Source organism: Meles meles, chromosome 6, assembly GCF_922984935.1.
Source record: "Meles meles chromosome 6, mMelMel3.1 paternal haplotype, whole genome shotgun sequence".
NCBI lineage: Eukaryota > Metazoa > Chordata > Mammalia > Carnivora > Mustelidae > Meles > Meles meles.
The window spans coordinates 74,868,064-74,889,087 of NC_060071.1; the positions used below are offsets into that span (position 1 = coordinate 74,868,064).

The window sequence follows — 21,024 nt, forward strand, 5'->3', positions numbered from 1 at the left end:
AAGCTCTCACTGCCTGGGCTTCAATTCCTACCTTGGGGCAGAAGACTCTGGTGCAACCTCCCCACCAACCTCTAACCACCCAGGGCACTGGCCCCGGGAAACCCCTTCATCGCCTCAAGCCCTGCAGAGACAGAGTCTGCCTCCTGACTTCCTAAGCTCACCTCCCCCGGTGGGCCTCAGTGTGTTCACGGCACCCCCTGCTCTCAATCAACCAGACCCTGAAATCCACGTCATCCCTGGTCCCTCCCTCGACCCAGTCCATTCCTGTCATCACCTACTTCCACACACGCTCTGGATTCTGCCTCCATTCACCCTGTCCAATATGGCAGCGCTAATTCTCTCCCTGATACTTAGGATGACCTGAAAATCCAGCCCCGTGAGTCCCATGGGTACGGCTGGCATACCCCACTTCCTCAAACACAGCCCTGGTTTTGTCTTCCCATGCTCAAAATCTGCACCAGAGTATAAATCTCTGACCTAACTCTTCAGCCACCGTGAAGAGAGAAGAGAGACCGTGAAGAGAGAAGAGAAGACCCTCTCTTCTCAGCTCTATTACCAGCGGGCTCCTCCATCCCTGCAGGGCTTTAGCAAACTGAATTATTCGACATTTCTCATTTCTATCACTTGAAAAAAATCTTTCCAACCTCCCCCAAGCACAATGTTTTAATCAGAAAGAACTTAGCAAATGTTTTATGGCTGATAATATATCTGTCTTCAAGGCATATGCCAGAAGGAAGATGCAACAGGGGGCAGGCAGGTAACAGTGTGAAGTGTGACGTGAGTGAACGGGGTAGCCTGCAGGTCAGGGGTGGTATGACTGTCGCCCAGAGAGCCACCTCCGCCCCGCCCCCCGGCTGCAGTGCCACTATTTGCCGCTGGGTGCAGAAATGGGGTTCAGCTTGCTTTAAAATGTTGTGTGGCTTAAACTGTGCAGAGAAGCAGCACTCCTGGGACATAAAGATGGCCAAGGGTCCCAGGACACAAATGTTGACTTGGGCTAATCCTGTGTGCTGGCCTTCAAGGACAAATGGCTAGATCCGTGGACTTGGGGAATGTTGCGGGAAGTGATGGGGAAGCAAGGGAGAGGGCTTAGATTTTGTTTCCATTTGGGAAAACTCATTAACAAACACGTTGTCTAAAACCTAAACAGACAGCTATAAAAACTTCCCACCTCTGCAACTGACCTTATGGGGACTGACTAACCACCTGGAAAGGAAGAGGCAGCCTTGGGACAAAGGTGCCTATTTGGATACAAAGTGAGAAGGGATGGACCTCAAGGCTCCTTCTGGCTCTGGGAATCTCGGATTCTCTGTCCATCCAAGCTCTTCTCTAGAAAACTCTTCCATATCAGTTTTCCTACATTATGCTTGCTACCTAGTTGGTATTTAAAAATATTTGTGGTGGACGGCACTTGATGATACAGAAGCTTACACTTGTGTATTTTTGCTTCTAAAAAAACAGTTACCTAAAATAAGTTAATCAACAGTTTTCTGTACTCCAAAATATCTTCCAAGCATTGCTTTTTTCCAAAATTTTCTTTTACCTCCAGTAAGCTGAGGACCTCAGAAGCCCTGCTGGATATCTGAGGGCTCACATGCTCAGTGGTAAACTCTTCTGGAATAGTGGAAGTTCAAACAGTGCCCATTTAGAACTCTAGTTAATGGAAATGTGTTAGAGGGCACAGTAATGTTTAGATGATTTGTACTTGTATTATTAATTCAGCAAAGTAGAAGAAAAAAACCATTGAAACAATTATTTATAACTATCATTTGTATCTATAGCAAAATGTCTTTTAAAATATAAACCGAGGGCATGTGTCGGGGGAAATGGATAGATTCTAGTCTTAGCCATGGGAATACTAGCAACCATAGCGTCTACTCCTCTGGGGTGTGAGAGGGTCCGACTTTATGGCTATTCAAAAAAAATTTTTTTTTCAGATTATTTTTTATCCAAATAATTGGCCAAGCTCATCTCAGGAGGTCCTGGGTGCCAGAACTCTATCTTTCTATATAACGGGTGGAGCCCTCAGCCCTAGGGAAGACACGGTTTGCAAGAAACGCTCTAGAGTGACTCCCAGAATCAGCATGTACGTGAAAGGTGCTTTGTAAATTGTAAAGCAATGTGTGTGAGGTGAAGAGCCCGTGGCCTCTGGATTCACGGCAGCCCTCAACCCCTACGGGTGAAGCTTGCCTCATACGCCCAGGCAGCTGCCACTTAGGACTTGAGATGAACTTAATGCACGTGCAGGCATTTCTGAAGACCCAGGAATTCTAGAAAGCATCCTGAATACTGTAGTCCTAAGCTGCTTGTTCAGGGGCTCCGAGGAGGGTCAGGAAGATTATGGATACTATTAGTCGCCGGGGTCTGAGATTTCCACGTCCCCATGGGCAACTCTGATTCCACCTGTGGCTCCGGAGGAGGCGGCGGAGAGGCGCGGGGGGCAGGAGGCGCGATCCCTGGGCACCGGGAAGCTCGGGTCGGGGAAGGCAGCCCCTCGCACTTGGTCTTCCCATCCCGAGTGGACCCAGGCTCCCAGGGGGTGCTTGCCCCGCGGCCAGGGACCAGAGCCCTCGGAGCGCGACTCTTGGTGCTGCCGGTCGCCAAGCCCTCCGCGGCGCTTCCTTGCGGCGAGCGCTGCAGGTGCGCAGGTGTGGCCTGAGCGCCAGGTACAGTCAGCGTTAGCGCCGGCCACCTTCCCTCCCGCGGGCCCGCCCTTAGGTACCTGCGTGTACAGCGCGGCCACCGCCATGGGCGAGACAGGCCAGGACAGCTCGAGGGCCGTGAAGCTTCAAGGCTCGGGGGCCGGGCGGGAGGCTCCGAGGCCCGGGGGCGAGTGACCGCCAGCGCGGCGGGCGCGTAAATCAGCGCTGGGCCACCTTGCCGGGGCAGTTTTCCAGCGGCCGACTACTCACCTCCCCCCGCCCCCGGCGTCGGGGCCTCGGGAGGAGAGCAGCCGCCGATTGGTCGTTCCCGGCCAGCCTGGCGGGTCCGCGCCGCGATTGGCTGGGGCGGGGGCTGCGGGCAGGGAGCGAGCCTCCTTCTGGCCAGCGCTGCTCCGTCCAGTGGGTCCACCTGGCGAGGGTGCCGTCCGCCAGGCTGGATTCCCCCACCTTCAGGGGCCGGAAACAGGTGTGTTCTGAGACGCTCCCCGTCCGAGTTTTGGCTTCCTTAGTTTGCAGCGTGTTTAGTGGAAAGCGCGGAGGATATGATCATGGCCACAGAAAGCCCAAGAGAATCAACAAATTATTAGAGCTGGTAAGAGAGTTCAGCCAGGTGACCATATTCAAAATCAAATACAAAAATGAGTAATTTTCCTTTGTGTGAGGAATAATCATTCAGAAAATCCGATAGAAAGTATGATGGAGAATAAGACAGTTACCACATCAGTGAACATATAAAGTGTCTGGAGATCACACTAACAAAAATGCACTTGGCCTTTGTGGGGAAAATATTTAAATTTCTCTACAAGGACATAAAAAGAAGGCCTGAAGCCATGGGGGGTAAATGCCATTTTCCTGGATGGAAATATTTAAAATTGTACAGGTGTCAATTCTACCCAGATTAATAATATAATGTATACGCCTAATATAATTGGAATAAAAATCCTAGGGGGACTTTTGGAAAATTGTGCAATGATTTTATATTTTATATGAAATAAAATTTATATAGAACCAAGACAATCTTCAAAACAAAAACCAAAGAGGTGAGATTTGCCCTACTATATATGAAAGGATATCACAAAGCCATCATCATCAGAACAGTGTGACACTGGCATGGGAATGGAGAAATGAATAGTGGGACGGAAGGGGTCCATCAGCAGGGCCCCATATGATATGGTGGCCTTAAGGATCAGAGTGGGGAAAAAAGATTATTTAATATAGATGGGCCCATTGTGTGTGTGGTGGGGGAAGCAAATCTATACAAATGCTGTATCCCCCAAAAGAACTCCAGACAGATTCATGATCAAAACTTAAAGGTAAAACCATAGTGTTTGGTTGGTTTTTGTTTTCTTTTTAGGATTGATTGATTGATTGATTGATTGATTTTGAGAGACAGAGTCCAGGAGAGGGGAGAGTGGCAGAGGCAGAGGGAGAAGCAGACTTCTTGCTGAAGAGAGAGAGTGGATCATGGGACTGGAGCACAGGACCCTGAGATCATGACCTGAGGCAAAGGCAGATGCTTAACCTACTGAGCCACCCAGGCACTCCTAAAACCATAATATCTTTTCTTTTTTCTTTTTTTTAAATCACTGGGCTTTTTAAAAAAAAGATTTATTTATTTATTTGTCGGCACAGGAAGAAGCAGACTTTCTGCTGAGCAAGGAGCCCTGATGTGGGACTCGATCCCAGTACCCTGGGATCATGATCTGAGCCAAAGGCAGATGCTTAACCAACTGAGCCACCCAGGCATCCCAAACCATAACATTCTTTTTTTTTTTTTTTAAACCATAACATTCTTAAGAGAAGAAAGAAGAGTACCAGTTTTTAAATGTTAGGTTAGGAAAGAATGTCTTAAGATACAAAATAGCAAAATCATAGGGAGCAAAAATGATGAATTTGAGGTCATCAAAAGGAAAGATTTGGGTTCAGTGAAAAACACCATTCTTAGAGAAAGACAATAGCCTGGGAAATACACTTGCAACATAAACAACCAAGAAATAATTAATATCTATAATATTAATCTAAGATACATTTGAAACTACTGTAAATTGGTCTAAAAAAAGACAGTAAGTCGAATTTTTTAAATTAACCAAGAAAATTAATAGGCAATTTGCACATGAGAACACTCTAATAGCTGGTTAACACATAAAGAGATGTCACCCTTATTAGTAACCAGAGAAATACAAATGAAAACAAGGAGATATCACTTTATAGTCATCAGACTGGCAAAAATATTTGGGATGGACAGCATCAAATGCTGCCTTGGAAGTGAGAAAATCACTTTTTGCTCACACAACTGGTGGGAACTATAGTGATATTGTCATTCTAGACAGCAATCTGAGCATGTTTACTGAAAATAGGTTTAGGCAGACAAATTATCACATGGTCATGAACAAGACAGTTAAATAAATCTTCATCATAACACAGTTATATATTAAAGGAGATACTCACCAATATTCATCAATAGGAGATAAATAAATGGTATATATATAATACTCTACAGCTGTCAGCAGGAATGGATGTGATCTACTTATATCAACTCAGAGAGATATAAAAAGCAATGTTGAATGGATGTATAGCAAAAGTCTTCATATATATTTTAAAACTAGCAAAAAAGCCCTGCAATATTATGTATCATTCATGGATAAAAGTGTATATAAATAAAAGTGTGGGTGATAAATTACAAAGCCAACATTATTTATGCAAGAGTGGATATCTACGATGTTGAAGGAAATGAAATTGACAATAAAGAAAGAGGAGGAACCAAAAAAATTTTAAGGGCCTGGCACAGACCAACAGTGATAGGTCCCACAAAAAGAGGATTTTGATGAATTCAATGTTGTGTACATCTTGTCCAAAATAATAACATAGAGAAAAAGAAAGGACATAAAGTGGGTTGGAGAGGAGTGCCTGGGTGGCTCAGTTGGTTAAAGTGTCTGCCTTTGGCTCAGGTCATGATTCCAGGGTCTTGGGATGGAGCTCCTGCATTGGGCTTTCTGCTTATCAGGGACTCTGTTTCTCCCTCCTCCTCTGCCAGTCTAGAGGTCTAGCTGATTTTTTTCCTAAATAAAAACTTTTTTGAACTTTTATTTTTTAAAAATAAAAATTGCCAGCTGATCTGATTTTTTAAAACTAGCAATATCTAGGGGCACCTGGGTGGTTCAGTTGTTAGAGCATGTGACTCTTGATCTTGGGGTTGTAAGTTCAAGACCCACATTGGGTTGTAGAGATTACTTAAAAATAAAATCTCTTAAAAGATTAAAAATTGTGGAGCGCCTGGGTGGCTCTGTTGGTTAAGCCGCTGCCTTCGGCTCAGGTCATGATCTCAGGGTCCTGGGATCGAGCCCATATCGGGCTCTCTGCTCAGCAGGGAGCCTGCTTCCCTCTCTCTCTCTCTCTCTGCCTACCTCTCTGTTTACTTGTGATCTCTGTCAAATAAATAAATAAATAAAATCTTTTAAAAAAATTAAAAATTGTGTCAATTTACTTCTATAAACAGTGTATGAGTTCAGTTGCTTAATAGCTTCATCAATATTTGATATCTAGTTTTTAAATCTTAGCCCCTCTGTATGTTGTAAGATCCCTCACAATCTCTGCCTTCAGAGTATTTAATCCATTTGCATTTAATATAATTGTTGATATGATTGGAGTTATGACTGTCATTCCATTTTCTATATGGCTTTTATCTTTTGTTTCTGTTTCTCCTTATTTTTTTGTGATAGTGGGTTTTTTACTGTTGTTTTTGTTTTTGGTTTGTCTGTGTGTGTGCACACCATTTTAATTCCCACTTTTTAAAAGAACTGTATTTCTTGAGTTATTTTTTTAGTGATTCCTCTGGTGATGAAAATATGCATCTTAATTCATCACAGATACTTGAGATTAATACTGTATTACTTTCCTACAGCTGCTGTAGCAAAGTACAACAGACTGGGTGGCTTAAAACAACTGAGATGTGTTGTCTCACAGTTCTGATTACTAGCATTACTGCTGGGTGAGGGGTTTTACTGCACTCCATTCCAAATCAAGAGAGCCCCTCAAAAGCAAAGCTGCTGGTTTTCATAGCTCGCCTGACTCTGGTGGAATTACCAGGTTATCTGAGCTGGGTGAGGGGAGGATGATGGGTGCAGCCCCAAGCAATGTTGTCAGACAAATGCTGTTCTTACTCAGAGGTCAGTGGCTTGTCGTGAATAAACACTACTATTTTGTTGTATGATGTTTGTCAATTTGTAGAGCCCTAAAATTGCTGTTTTTGACACTTCTGTCCAGTGTTGTCCTTTTTTGGAGGAGAGAATTTATTGAACTTCTCAGTCTGTCATACCAGAAGTCAAAAATCTACTTAAAAAAAAAAAAAAGATTATTGAAAAAAAAATCCTTATAACACACACTTCACCTATCTTAAGAATACAACTCAGCAGTTTTAGTAGATTCACGGATTAAACTATCATCACAGTTAATTTTAAAAGTTTCATCATCTCAAAAAGAAATTCCATGCCTTGCAGTTATTGCCCCATCTTCTCAATTCCCCAAAACCAACTCCTGCCAGCCCCAAGCAACTTCTAATCTACAGTATGTCATCTTCCTTTTTTCATCAGTTAACCTGGCTAGAGGCTTATCAATTTTATTGATATTTTTAAAGAATGAGTTTTTGGTTTCATCCATTTTCTCTTATTGATTTTCTGTCCTCAATGTCTTTGATTTCTGTCAATTTTTGTTTCTTCTGCTTACTTTGCATTTAATATTCTCTTCCTTTTTAAGTTTCCTAAAGTGGAAGCTTAGATGATTGTTGTTGTTCTTTCTTCTTGTCTAATGCATGCACTCAATGCTATAAATATCCCTCTAACCACTGCTTTCACTGCACCCAACAAGTTTTGATAAATTGCCATTTTCATTTACTTCAAATATTTTAAAAATTCTCTTGAGATTTCTTCTTTGAATGTGTTAGAAGTGTGTTGTTTAAGGGGTGACTGGTGGCTCAGTCGGTTAAGTATCTGCCTTTGGCTCAGGTCATGGTCTTGGGGTCCTGGGATCAAGTGCTGTGTCCAGCTCCCTGTTCAGTGGGGAGTCTGCTTCTCCCTCTCCCTCTGCTCCTACTGCTTATTCATGCACACATTCCCTCGCTCAAATAAATGTAAAAAAAAAAAAAAAAATCTTAAGAAGTATGTTGTTAAAGTTGAAAATTTGGGGATTTACCAGCTACTGTTCTGTTATTTATACCTAGTTTAATTCTATTGTCATCTGAGAGCAGACACCGTATGATTTCTGTCTTCTTAAATATTAAAGGTGTGTTTTACAGCCCAAAATGTGTTGTGTGTTGGTGTGTGTCCTGTGTTCCATGTGCTTTGAGCTTATTTATATGACACTAACAAAAATCTTTTATTTCCATATCTTTATTTGAACAATTTTCTATAATAGCTAGGAGAATACAGCATTAATGACGCACATTTACTAAGGACAACATTAGACAACTACAAATTTAGAGCGTAAATGTCAATCTGATATTGTTTTGGTTTTCATCTTAGTACTAGATGATAACTGGTGAAAACCCATGTTTCGAAGGCTTTTGTTGATATGAGGTGAATTATTAACTTAATTTTTAAAATTCCATGTGAGATATGCTGGGACAGTTTCAGCTTAAAACCAGTTATTTGATAATGCATTTCACTTCTTAGTATTTCTGCTTCTTTCCTAATGGACGTATATTTTCAAGGATTAACTGTATCATGTTTTTCGACATAGATCAAAATGGAATCCTTCTTCCAGATCCAACAAGGAAATATATTTGCAAAACTGCAATGCTCAGTTTCATTGTAGTTAAACGACACATCCGTTTCACAGTAAATTAATAATTAGAATTAGCAATTCAAATACAATATGTTAAATGTCATGATGAGCTCATTTCTGTGTAACATTGGTAGAGCAATTTAAATTTTCCACGGACGCAAAAAAAGTGAACATCACTCCAGGAGTCCACAAAAATACATAACCAGCAATCATAAATTACAACACACATATCCACATTTAAAGGAAAAAGTCACCATTTGTTGGAAAATATTAAATGGCTCACGTGATTTCAGAGAGTCTGAAATGTAGGCTAAAGTTTTATAACATATGGTAACAATAAGATATTTGAAACTATTGACTGAAAAATGCATGAAAATGTACTGACCTACCAAGCATTGAATTATACATACCAGTTTCCACTCGAAAAACATGTTTCTTTCAAAGATTTCAAGCTGTATCACAATACTGAGGAAACGTTAGTCATTTTCAGTCATTTTAGGAAGCTAATGACACTCATGAAGTTAAGCTAATGGGCATTTGTCGCCAGACCAAATTAGAAAATTAAAAAATGTATAAAATGCATCTTGGCAGCTATTTCACAGAGTACCTTCAGTTCCTGATCTAATGAGAAATCTACTGTATATAACTCCAGGTTGATTTAATTTGGGGTAATACAATGGATTAGAACTTAACAGAACTCTTCTTTGTTTTCATTCAAACTTTTATGTATAGTACAGGGTTCCTAAAAAAAATTTTTAAAGCATGTCCATGGAAGGTTTTGCAGTTGTACCCTTTAATCTGTATTAAGAAAAGATCAGGGAGAAAACGTGCCATTAAAGCATTACCAAGAAGCTAAATTAGCTATTTCTTCCATATGTTCATTTGCTTCCTTCTGACACAAAGCCCCCCAAACTCAGGACCACTCTCTTGGTCCACATTCACCGGCTCTGAGACTGGTGCTGAGCTGTAGTGCCTGTTTGGAAAGAACAGAAAAGACAGGAAGGCAAAGTCCCAGGAGGGAGAGTCATGCAGGAAGGAGAGAAAGGAATTCGTGGTTGGAGGCCCCGCCCAACCCAAACCCTCACAAAACCTTGAGAAACATGGCCAGATGTCCTCTCCAGGTAAGTCCATCCCTTACAGAGGAGAAGTTCCAGAGAACTTAAGGCAGCTCTCGAGGGAAGGGAGCAGGGGTTAAGGCAGTCCTCACAGCACAGCCTGAGAAGAAATCACGACGCGCTTCTCCGCGAGCAGAGGCTACAGCCATACGCGGAGCCTCTCTAACACGCATGCAGGGAGCACACCTCCTAGCTCCGGAGTCAACGCTGGCAGCATGCACACACGGTAACGTTCAGACACACGGACTTGCATATGGCTTGCCTGGGGACAGGCCTCTGAAGGTGCCCTGGGGGCTTGGCTGGGCACAGCTCCCCCTGGGGGCTCTAATGTGGCTCTGAGTGGGCTTGGAGAGTGACCTACCTCTTAACTTTGGGGAGGCTTGCTCAGCTTCCTGGCAGGTTGAGACAGCCTGCTGTGAATTAAAGACCTAAAGGCAGGGTGTTGCACCCTCCGAGGGAGCCCTGACTCATCAGAAAAATCAAACCTAGGTGTAGGGGGGAACGGCAGAGAAGAAAGCCGCCAGGCTCTGGGCACTTCATCTTGTTAGCACAAAGAACCTGGCACATGGCACTTGCTCAGTTCCCAGTTCTGCCAGTTGCCAATTCTGATAAGAGAAGAAGAAAAAAGAACATCTCTCGCTGACCCAGGGCACCCCATGGGTACCGGGAGAAACAGACTGTCCCCTGGAGACTTTTCAGTCTCCTGCCTCCATCTGCCCACTGCACATCCTTGGCTGCAGGCAGGAAAGGGGCACCACCGGAGGGTGGTGTGACCTCAGCAAGTCTCTGACCTTCTTTTTCTCCAATTATTGTCAGCAAGTGACAGTCGGTTGGTGGGTCATAGTTACCCTTCTGACCTTCCAGCGCTGCTGTGAGGATACAATGAGGTAACAGGATGTGCACCTAAGAAAAGCATAGCCAGGTGCAAGGTTTGGGTCTGCAGTAGAATGTCAGGGTCACACATGCATTTTTGCTTTCTGTTTCATCCTAAACAGTGAAAGCTCCCCCAGAGGACCTTTGATGATGGCTCCTGGGGAACTCTACATTCTAGTGACTCTGTGTGTGTGTGAGAGAAAGACAGAAAGAGACAGGCAGAGATTGTGGGAGCAGGGGAGAGAGAGAGGAGGGCAGGTGGGTATATGAATATTGTGTGAGGATTTCTCAGGATGGAACAGGTGCCCTTTTACCTAAGGTACCAGGAGAGTAGTTTCTTAAAACAATCACTACACTGAAATTCCCATATTTTCAGAGCCGCCCTCACATGTTCCTAGAAGATCTGATCTCTATAATACAAAGTTACTCACCCAGAAAGAGCCAACTCAACTCTCAATTATCCACTAAAACAAAGGCAATAAAGCAAATAATACAAACTGACTGGAATCCCCAAATTTCCTTTCAGTAGGCTTTGGAATAGATCTTTTTTGTACTTTTGGATTTGATGATAGAAATGTCAGGTACATGGAGATTTTTCAAAACTTCCAAAGCAATCGCTTTGTGGACCTTACCATCCCCCTTCTCTGGTTACGCTCAGGTCAGGCAGACCAAAGTCTTAACTTAAGAAAAGCTACAAGGACAATGGTTCATTTTTCAGCCTTGCATTCCAAGATGTGAGTGGAGTCTGTATGTAAGGTGAGTGGGGAGACTGTTGAGAAGGAGCTATTAAGACAGAACCGTGTTCTTTCAAGATCTTTCTCTGAATTCCCACTGTGTGTCACAGGGGAAATACGAAAAAGCAAATTAGAGATGATGTTAAGGAATGTGCTTCTGAGAAGTGAGAACAACAAATATCAGCCTGAAGGGAGGCCAAGGGGGCAACTGAGGACTGACACCATTCACTGCCTTCCACAGAGTCAGAGTCGGTGAGCAGGCGGGTGATGTGATGCATGGCTCAGCTGAGAGAAGGGAAAGAGTGAACGGTGGGATGGGCGGGCGGAGGGCTGGGAAGGTAGACTTGAAGCTGGGTGATCAGAGAGAGGGTGAGCTGTCCTCAGAGGTGCTAAAGGAAACCCCTAGTTAGCAGACTACTGTTGCGTCCTCCAGAAAGTAGCACAGAGTCGTTTACCAGGTCTTGCGGTTCCCTGGTTGTAAGGTATTTTTGTTATGACTAAAGATATTTAGGCTGCCAAGAGAATTTAATTCAGATCCCCATCTGGGGCCCTGGGTAGGCCTCAGAGGAAGGTGGAGCCTGAAACAGTAGAATCTTCGTGTGACCATCACTGAACAGGAGAGATTCTGGCCCAGGTGTGGAACGGAGATTCCAGGACTTTCCAGCAGAAAGGCAGGAGACAAGAGAGAGACGTTTCAGGCTACGAGCTGTCGGGGTAGGATATAAAGACTGCGATGGCAGCAGAAGCTACCGTGTGCTGTTGAAGACCTGACAAGATGCAGGTGGTGCACAAGACATGTTACACAGGGACTAAGCTGGGAAAGGACCTGGGAGGATTTCCTGGTCTAAGGTAGACCGTCTACACCATGGTGGCATTTTTTTTTTTTTTTTTTTAAGCATCTCTCCTGTGCAATGAGTCAATATTCTGGCACATTTAGTACTAACCGAAAGATTACAAGAGCTCATTGTTCATTGAAAACCACATTGACAACTGGTGAAAACTAAGAGAACCTGAAGGAATCAGTAGTGTTTTTGGTTGATTTTGCAAATAAATAAATGTATCCAACCTGAATACAGCAGTACATGATTCAGTAAAAATTACCCAAACTAATTCACTTTCGAAAAGCATGTAAAAATCATGTACATTTGAGAAAGGTAATATCTACACCAACTTGTGATTTGACATTTAATTAATCCCCCAGGATTAAGAGGCACCAAACACTGATCTTTCTATTCAAGGGTGAATTCACTGAGTAACTGTACCTCGTTTCTCTACGATTCGAGTGCTGAGAGGAGAGAAACTTCAGATGTGGGAGGGTCCAACCCTCTTACTGTATAAATGAGGAATGTGAGGCCCAAATAAGTTAACAGACAGTGTTAATCTTTTAATGACAATCTTTACCATGATTTGAAACTGACTTCCATTAATATTGCACATATTTTAATAAGATGTTATTTTTCACAGACCACCTAACAGTTAAGTTATATAAATCTATGTTTATAATTCAGAACCAGAGTTTCTAATGAAAGCTAAGAACTTGTTCTTGCACAACCTGAAAGACCCACTGTCTAGAATTTCCAGGAAAAACTGAGAAGATGCTTAGTTAGGATTTCAGAATGAAACTTAGAGGATCTGGGTCTTATTGAAACATATCCTCTGTAAAATTTAGCAATCTTCATATATTTCTTATATGAGTCTTAAAGTATTCCTAATATGATGCTCCTTAAAGTATCTAGTGGTACTGAGAACATTTATAGAAGTTGCAAAGCTTAAAAAAATGGAACCATAGTTTTTATTACACACCTTCTTTTGCATAATTTATAGGATAATCAAGGTTTCAAGACCCGAATCTTCTCTAGATAGTGACTGAGATTAATTCTTAATAAATTAAGAAGAAGAAAGAAAACCTGTCAGTATTGAAAATATGCAGTGCAGGAATCTGGCCTGGAAACTAAAAATAAGTCACTTCACAAAACACTGTACCCCGATGTGATATCCACCCAGGGAAAATTAATGAGCACATTAATGTAATACATTCTGAATAAATAATGACATCAACAACAGCCACTTTGTCTAATCCTATCCCTAAATGTCAAACATTTTGTCATATTTCTACATGACTTGCCAGTGTCTGCTACTTGTGCAGATGAATCTGTATAATTTGCACATAATCCAGTTAAAACTGATCTGACTGAATTGTAAACAGAGTTGATAAAAGAGAAGCTTATTGTTGTAGTGCCTAATGAGAATATCACTTATATATTAAAGAACACAGTATGTAGCAGCAATTTAAAATGCTCAGTAAACTACAGTACAAATGCACTTCTATGCTATATGGCAAACCAATATTCTCTTAAGATCTCTATAGCATAGGGACACATAGAAGGAAGTTACTTGACAAGTACTTTACATATTGCCAGTTTATTTCTTTGATCCACTTTGACAACATCAACATAACTGATTCCTGAACTGATATGATATGTATTCAATGGCAATTTTTCTTTCAATTCTTCTGGTCCGCACAGGGGAGGCTCCTTGTAGGTGTTTTCCTAACAACACTCACACCTGGAATTTACATGTTTACCATACCACTCAGATGCGGTGCTAAGGACTAAAGTAAATGCTGGCAGCTGGAGACCTTTTTTCCCCCCTTCCTTCTGTCATTCACCTGCATGTACCTCGGGATATCTAACGGATCCAGGATGAGTGTTGCTATTAAGGTAACACGGCAAAAAGAAGCCTATCGTTCTTCCCCAGGTGATGAAAGTGTTTAGGGAGATTTCCAGTTATAACCTCTCATTGGAAAGATAAGTAGTGCTGTCTCTTTAAAAATGTCTGTTCAGTAGCTCACTGGAAATAATGGGTTCTTACTGTCCCTGTTTGCCTTGGCATCACGTCACTTTCAGACCCGTGATATGAATCCCAGGCCCAGGCTGGCTGGAATCTGGATGGTTTCCAGGGCGAGGGAGGATGGGTTGAAAGGAAAGGTGACGGGAAAGATGTGTTTAGCATCCATGAGCAGCTGAGGCGAGTCCTTCCTGTCTCGTAAACGCATCTGAGATAAAAAAAAAAAAACAACAAACAGAGCGTCAGTTCTTTAAATCTATAAAGATTTTTCCCCCACCAAAAATATACCAAGAAGTCCTCAACTAATAAAGAATGTTTTTAAATCACTTCCTTTCTCTAATAAGCTGTTATCAAAAAGGTAATGCACTGTTAAAATGAGATAACACAATAATAAAACACATTTTCTCTCAATAAACTGTAAAATTTTCATTCAGAAAACTATATTTGTGAATCACAGAAAAAGAAAGCCTGGGAGATCTTACCTGTATAGTACGAATAAATGATACAGAGACTCTTTCTTCAAACTCATTAACTGGAGTATACAAATTCAACACTTTGACAATCTGTGAGAATGAAATGACCAAAGTTTTTAGCATTATTATCAAACACACACTGGGTGCTTATAACCTGGAAAAGTAAAAGAATCTATGAATAAGTCTATAATTCTGCTCAGGGCTGGGTTGGGATAAGAGGAGAGAGAGAGCTGGTCTAAAAGCATACTTAACTTTACTATGTGAATTTTTAAAATAAGAATGTACTAATGTAATATTTGTATATTTTAAGAAGCAATATAAATTTGGAAAAACAACCAAAGTACACAAAAGAACACAACATGAAAAGGAAAAGTGTCCCGCTCAATCTTCTCAGTCTACCCAAGTGGCAACCGTTAATTTCTATCCAGCTGCTTTCTATACAAAATCTACGTATAATCTAGGTAAGATGCCTATATTACGAGACATGTAAAGAACATTAAGAAAGTGCAGGAGTCAACACAGAAATAACTGGCAAAAGAAAAATGGGCTTGTTTATGCCTTTGCCTTGCCTCGTGCTGTTGCCACTGTCCTCAAATGCCTTGTCCAACACAGGTGAAGCCAGCTCAGAGATGAGAGCGATGGCTTGGGGGGGCTCCTCACTTCCCTAAGTGTCACTTTTGCTGACTGCTACAGTGTCTCTCAGCAGGGGGAGGTGCTTCACCTGGGCAGTAGTTAGAGCACTGCACATGGAACAAATGGCTTCCGCATCGTCATCTGTCTTCTTTTTCACTTGCAAGAGCTGAGCAGCCTGAATGAGCGGTTCCAGGGTTTCCTTAGCCCCGCTATTCATCAGGTTCTTGTCGCGCAGCCATTCTTCCAGCTGACTGACATTGTACCTATGCCAAAAAGAGAGAGGGAGAGAATGCAAATTTACTGAATGTTGTCATAAATGTCTTAATTTTTTATGTACAGCTTTGTCAGGAATCTCAGTTAAAATGACAGGCAGTATTTTTGTTCAATTTTCTTAAATCTTACCAGCTATGCTTAAAATTTTATTATAGCCATGAGGTTTATAATCATAATTATGTAAGAGTAAATGACTAGAGGATATAATTAACTTCAATGGAAGGTAGAAATGGAGCCTTATAGCAAAAATTATGAAATAAAACTTGCTGAAAGACAAACTAGAACATCCTACATGGCCGTGTCCTTATTAAACAGCTGACCAAAAAAGGCTTTCTAGCTGCTTTACCAAGTCAGAGGAGAGAAATGATAACCTTTGAGTACCCTTTCCTCCTTCAGTCAAATTCCAGGGTAGTCACAGAAAACAAGATGCTCCCACACAGAGCTTGTGCTGCAGCCCTCTTTAGGGAAGAGCCTGGGTGATGGAGTAGTGGCCTACAGGAGCCCAGGGATAGAAGGAGAGAAGGTAAGTGCGGGCGGGCGGGGAGGGGGCACTGGAAGAGACAGAGACCCCAGATGTGGCAAGAGATGTAGAAATCACACAGATGCTGAGGTTTCAAGAAGCGGTCAACCAGGTGACAGTGGTTCTCATGCTAAAATGCTACATGGACACACGATCAGAACTTTGCAGTCAGGCAAAAAGGAGGCAATATGATATTACGACAGTGCCTCATGTGTATGGAGAAATACATAAACAAAGCTTAAAGACAAGTAAATTCTACAATCTGAATGAAGGCATTATCTTCTTAATGTTAACTTCAATGGATGTTGTGTCAGAATGGAAAATTTGAAAAGAATGCCAAGATTTCCTGAGATTAACTAAAGACTTATGTAGGAGAGATCCTATTTTCCTCTCTTGGTGACTATTCTGTTTTAAAACAAATGATTTGCTGGGGCACCTGATTGGCTCAGTCGGTTAAGCATTTGTCTTTGGCTCAGGTCATGATCCCAGGATCCTGGGATCAAGCCCTGAGTTGGGCACCCTGCTCAGCAGGGACCCTGCTTCTCCCTCTCCCTCTGCTGCTCCCGTACTCATACTCTATCTCTTACTAGCTCTCTCTAGCTCTCAAATAAATAAAAAAAGTCTTCCAAAAAAATTATTTGCAAAGAAATCAATTCTGTTATGATAATGGCTTATGCTGAGCGGTAGCTGGTCATAAAGCTGAATTCACACTTTCTTAAAAGACAGAGGGGCACATTTCCAGTTAGAGATCTATTAGACATGCTCTTGCTGCCATGGTACAAAAAGGTATTTTGTCAAAATAAATTTCTAAGAGAAATCAAACATTAGAAATCTTTCTTATGTAAAATTTGATATTTTGTTATGTACAATTAAAACACACGCAAAAGATGAGGAAGCAGCTATCTCAAAGTATTTTTTAATCATCTCTCTATTCCCTCTAACGAGTCAGTGTCCTGGGGGAGCAGGGTTCCCTGGTAGTGGAGGGAGAACCTGCTGAAAGGCACAGTCTGAAGCAGTCATGCACGAAAGTGGAGCGGTCCAGCCAGGCCAGAGAAAATAGCCCCGTGTGTGTCCCTGGCTGCGTGGCTGGTGGCAGCAGAACTGGCACCCCGACGGGGCCGGCCTCCACTCACCTGATCTGCATGCCTTTACTCCAGGAGCACATGTCCTTGCGCAGCAGGAGGTTGTTCAGGGTGACGGCCCCCACGATGTAGAACATTTGCTTGACCACCTGCTTGATCAGTTCAGGGTCCATGCCATGCTGACACAGGACCGAGTGGAAGGAGTTGAGCTGCCGGAGGATGGAGTCCAGTGTGTAGGTGCCCTCGTCCGCGATGCTGGAGGTTCGCTTTCTAAGCCCTGTGGGCTTCACCCCAGACACACCCTGAATGGTTTCATGCTCCAGCATGCCGGAGACTGCAGGAGGAGTCCAAGTGTTAGAGGACGCCTGGTCCACGTGCACACACACCGGCTCATACAGGTACGCACATACTCTCACACATTCAGTTTAGGAAAATGCTCTGAGTATCAAGAAAGGGGAAAACGAACTTTCAAAAAAAGGGCTTCCAGATTTTAAACTTTAATGAAGGAATAATTATTAAATGCAAAAATTTACCCATGAAATTAAGAAATCTTAATGGTGCATTTTCTAAAATACAAAGCAGCCCAGCTTGTACTAGCAAAAGCTTGTGATTTTTTTTTTTTTAAGATTTTATTTATTTGGGGCCCCTGGGTGGCGCAGCTTTTAGGCAACTGCCTTTGGCTCCAGTCATAATCCCAGGATCCTGGGATCAAGCTCCACACTGGGCTCCCTGCTCAGCGGGAAGCCAGCTTCTCCCTCTCCCATTATACCCTTCTTGTGCTCCTTCTGTCGCTGTGTCTCTTCTCTGTCAAATAAATAAACAAAATCTTTTTTAAAATTTTATTTATTTATTTGACAGAGAGAAAGAGAGCCAGATAACACAAGCCGGGGGAATGGCAGAGGGAGAGGCAGGCTCCCCACTGAGGAAGGAGCCTGATGTGGGACCATGACGTAAGCTGAAGGCAGACGCTTAACCAATTGAGCCATCCAGGCGTTCCAAGCTTGTGATACCTTGGAAGGGTTTTTGAGAAGGACACAGCGATTAGAGAGAGAAGAGATTCCCCAAGGATGTCTGAGCCCCACAGGCAAACCAAGTAGCAAGAACAGCAGGAGCCTGGGCAGTGGTCATGGAGAAGCTTTGGGAGGGCATGGTTGTGTGGAGCTGGAAATCTGGGCCCTTCCTTGCCCGGAGCTTCCTGCAGTAGCAGGGAAGACTCGGGTTAGTGTCAGCCTCCCCTGACTTGGTCTTCTCAAATCTGAGTAATTGCTGCTCCCTCCACTGCGGCCTCACAGTGTTTGGCTTATGCCTCCTGTAGGATGGTTGTGGGAGGATCACCCCTGGCCTGGCAGCCTCTTGAGAGCAGGGCCACTCCTGGTTCATCTTTATATGTCATATTCATTTTATAGCTCACAGTGCTAACCACAGTTTCCACCAGAACCTCACACTGACACAAAACTCTAGTGGTTGCTATCAGATCCCTGGGAGATGGGCTTGGTGGCTTAAAGTGGGACATCTCAGAGGTAAGCTTCCTATTTAGCCCAAAAAAAATTAGGCAAAAGTAGAAGAAACACTGGCTGAAACGGACCTTCTGTGAATCTGTGTCGCCTCTTACATTTGAGCTAACCAACATTGCTTTGAATACACAACTGTCAGGGACAACTGAAGAACTCACCCCAGATGTCACCTCCTGAGGAACTCACTGCCATCTCCCATGGCTTCCTCAGCCTTTCATGTTTCTGCTTGTTAACTGTGGGTGTGCGATGGAAGACAGAATACTAAGGGCAATGACAAGGTTGTGGAAATGTGGAAAACATGTGTGGGAAAAGAAAGGGTAGCTGGGAATAGTCTTAAAAAGCTGCTGATAGGGGTGCCTGGGTGGCTTGGTCAGTTAAGCATCTGCCTTCAGCTCAGGTCATGATCCCAGGGTCCCGGGATCAAGTCCTGCATGGGGCTCCATGCTCACTGGGGAGCTTGTTTCTCCCTCTCCCTCAGCATTTCCCCTCTGCTTGTGTTCTCTCACTCTGTCTCCCTCTCACCATAAATAAGTGAAATATTAAAAAAAAAAAAAAAAAGCTGCTGATAATTTGCCCAAAGAGTTTGATAACTTAAAACAAATTTAATTCAGTTCATTCAAAATTAACAGCCTGCAATTTATATACGTCTCCTAATTCCTACTTCATATATGCTACACATTCCAAGGGATGTATGTATGTAGTACGCCCAGACTGAGTACACGCATATAAAGAGAGGGACACGGACTCACACACTTCGTTATGTACTCATATGCAGAAACACCACTGTGCACACCCCAGTCACTTATCAGTGAGAGACCACTACTTTAAACAAAACTGCCTTTGACAATTCCACAGGGGCCTTGAGATGTGTAACTCACCATTGAGCATCCGAGACCTATTCTTGTTGCCCCAGCCCTTTGACTGGAGCCTAATAACCAGAGTGCAAACTCTCTCCGGCCTCCTTTGTTTTAAGTGGACCCCGAGGAGGACCTGGGTACCAGTTTCTTAGACCAAAGTTTAAAGTGTTTTCGAAAAGCGGACAAGTATGTGTATATCGCTGGGTCTAGAGCAGAGCCCAGTCTCAAGGTACAGGCACCACCCAGTGGGGAGATTCACTAGATCCTGCCACCTCAGTCACGTGGAAGCAGTGATTTTGACATATCCCAGTTAGTCATGGCTGAGGTTCCGGCATGACTCAGCTAAGTTCAGGATTGAGTCTTACTACTTTATGCTCTTTGTGTGAAGACAGGCCTCCAAACAAGTGTGGCCGCTGGGCCAGGCAGACCTGGACATCAACCCTGCCCTTGACTTACCGATCATGGGCTGAAGGATGTTCTCTAACACCCGCACGAGTTGCTGGTAGATCTGAATAGCCAAGTCACTTAGCACCTGCCGGTACTCAGCCAGGTCAAAATTGGTGAGGCAGTGTTCATTCTGGCGAGATGTGTTGTGTTTCATAAAGCCCTAGAACCAGAAAGCAAAGTTACTGACACCAATGAAAGAAAATGCCTCTTCTAACACCTCAGTTCGATCAGATTCCCTTGCTGTCCTCCCTCTGAAGAGTTTCCACCTGTTCCACTCTTGAAGGCCACATAGTCATTCTCTCCCTGCAAAGTCCACTTTCCACATACTGACAAGAGGTTTCACTGTTCATAACAATTCATTAACTAATGTTCATTTTATTTCTGCTATGCTTTCTTATAATACAACTCTCAGAGGAAGAAACTATGTTGCTCTCCAATTCACTGTTTCATAAACAATGAACATCAAACAAAGCTAAGAGCTTCCAACCTACCTCTGAATTCAGGTTTCTAAATTAACAACTGGGGGGCTCCTGGCTGGCTCAGTAGGTTAAGAATTTGCCTTCAGCTCGGGTCATTATCTCAAGGTCCTAGGATGGAGTCTTATGTCGGGCTCTCTGGTCAGCAGGAAGACTGCTTCCTCTCTCTCTGCCCCTTCCCCTGCTCATGCTTTCTCTCTCTCACTTGCTCTCTTTCTCTCAAATAAATAAAATCTTTAAATTTATGGTTGAATGTTTTATGCTTTTAAGTTTTTCCTTAAAGAGGGTAGAAGAAAGTACATCATGCGGGTTTTGTAATCAAGGTTTTCTCACCTCTTCTCCACTGTACTGCTTCAAACAGTGCAAAAATCGGCATGTGTTAGAGAGCCAGAAGGAGACAGTTTCGAAATCATCACCTCTTTTCTGAAAGAGAGAAAAAGGCTAAATTCACTTTTCCTTATGGAAATAGCAACCTGAAAGTAACTGAACAGACACCAGAAGGCCCACTTTTTTCAGTTACATGATAATTACAAAAATAAATCACATTGCAATTGTAAATCTTACATCATTGCTAGAAAATTTCAACCCTTGTTTGTTGTGTGGTTGTTATTTTGCTTGGCATCTATTTTCTTGCCATTAGAAAAGGATGCCCACTTAGGTGATGTTAGTTTAGCAGTCCCTTTCAGCAGAAAAAGAATTCATCATGCCACAGCTTACCCCAACTCAATTCCCTCAGGAT

At 42.8% G+C, this 21,024-nt stretch overlaps 2 protein-coding genes across 11 annotated transcripts in view; both read right to left on the reverse strand.

Annotated features, from left to right (window-relative positions):
* MYO5C (myosin VC) overlaps window positions 1-2,890 on the reverse strand; it is a 93,277-nt gene extending 90,387 nt beyond the window's left edge. For 3 of the 4 annotated variants that reach the window (XR_006818753.1, XM_046009077.1, XM_046009076.1), the window contains exon 1: window positions 2,723-2,890. Coding sequence is in view for 2 of the 4 variants with exons in the window: in XM_046009077.1 (XP_045865033.1) it covers window positions 2,723-2,749 (27 nt within the window). In the remaining 2 variants the exon portion in view is untranslated. The remainder of the gene's footprint in view (window positions 1-2,722) is intronic. The other variant, XM_046009078.1, reaches the window with a different exon arrangement.
* A 7,646-nt stretch (window positions 2,891-10,536) lies between these two features.
* MYO5A (myosin VA) overlaps window positions 10,537-21,024 on the reverse strand; it is a 191,385-nt gene continuing 180,897 nt past the window's right edge. For all 7 annotated transcript variants that reach the window (XM_046008078.1, XM_046008077.1, XM_046008074.1 and 4 more), the window contains 6 exons: window positions 20,619-20,708; window positions 19,819-19,969; window positions 17,043-17,325; window positions 15,205-15,379; window positions 14,493-14,573; window positions 10,537-14,218 (listed from right to left, as the gene is read on the reverse strand). In XM_046008078.1, coding sequence (XP_045864034.1) covers window positions 14,066-14,218; window positions 14,493-14,573; window positions 15,205-15,379; window positions 17,043-17,325; window positions 19,819-19,969; window positions 20,619-20,708 — 933 coding nt within the window. In that variant the 3' untranslated portion in view covers window positions 10,537-14,065. The remainder of the gene's footprint in view (window positions 14,219-14,492; window positions 14,574-15,204; window positions 15,380-17,042; window positions 17,326-19,818; window positions 19,970-20,618; window positions 20,709-21,024) is intronic.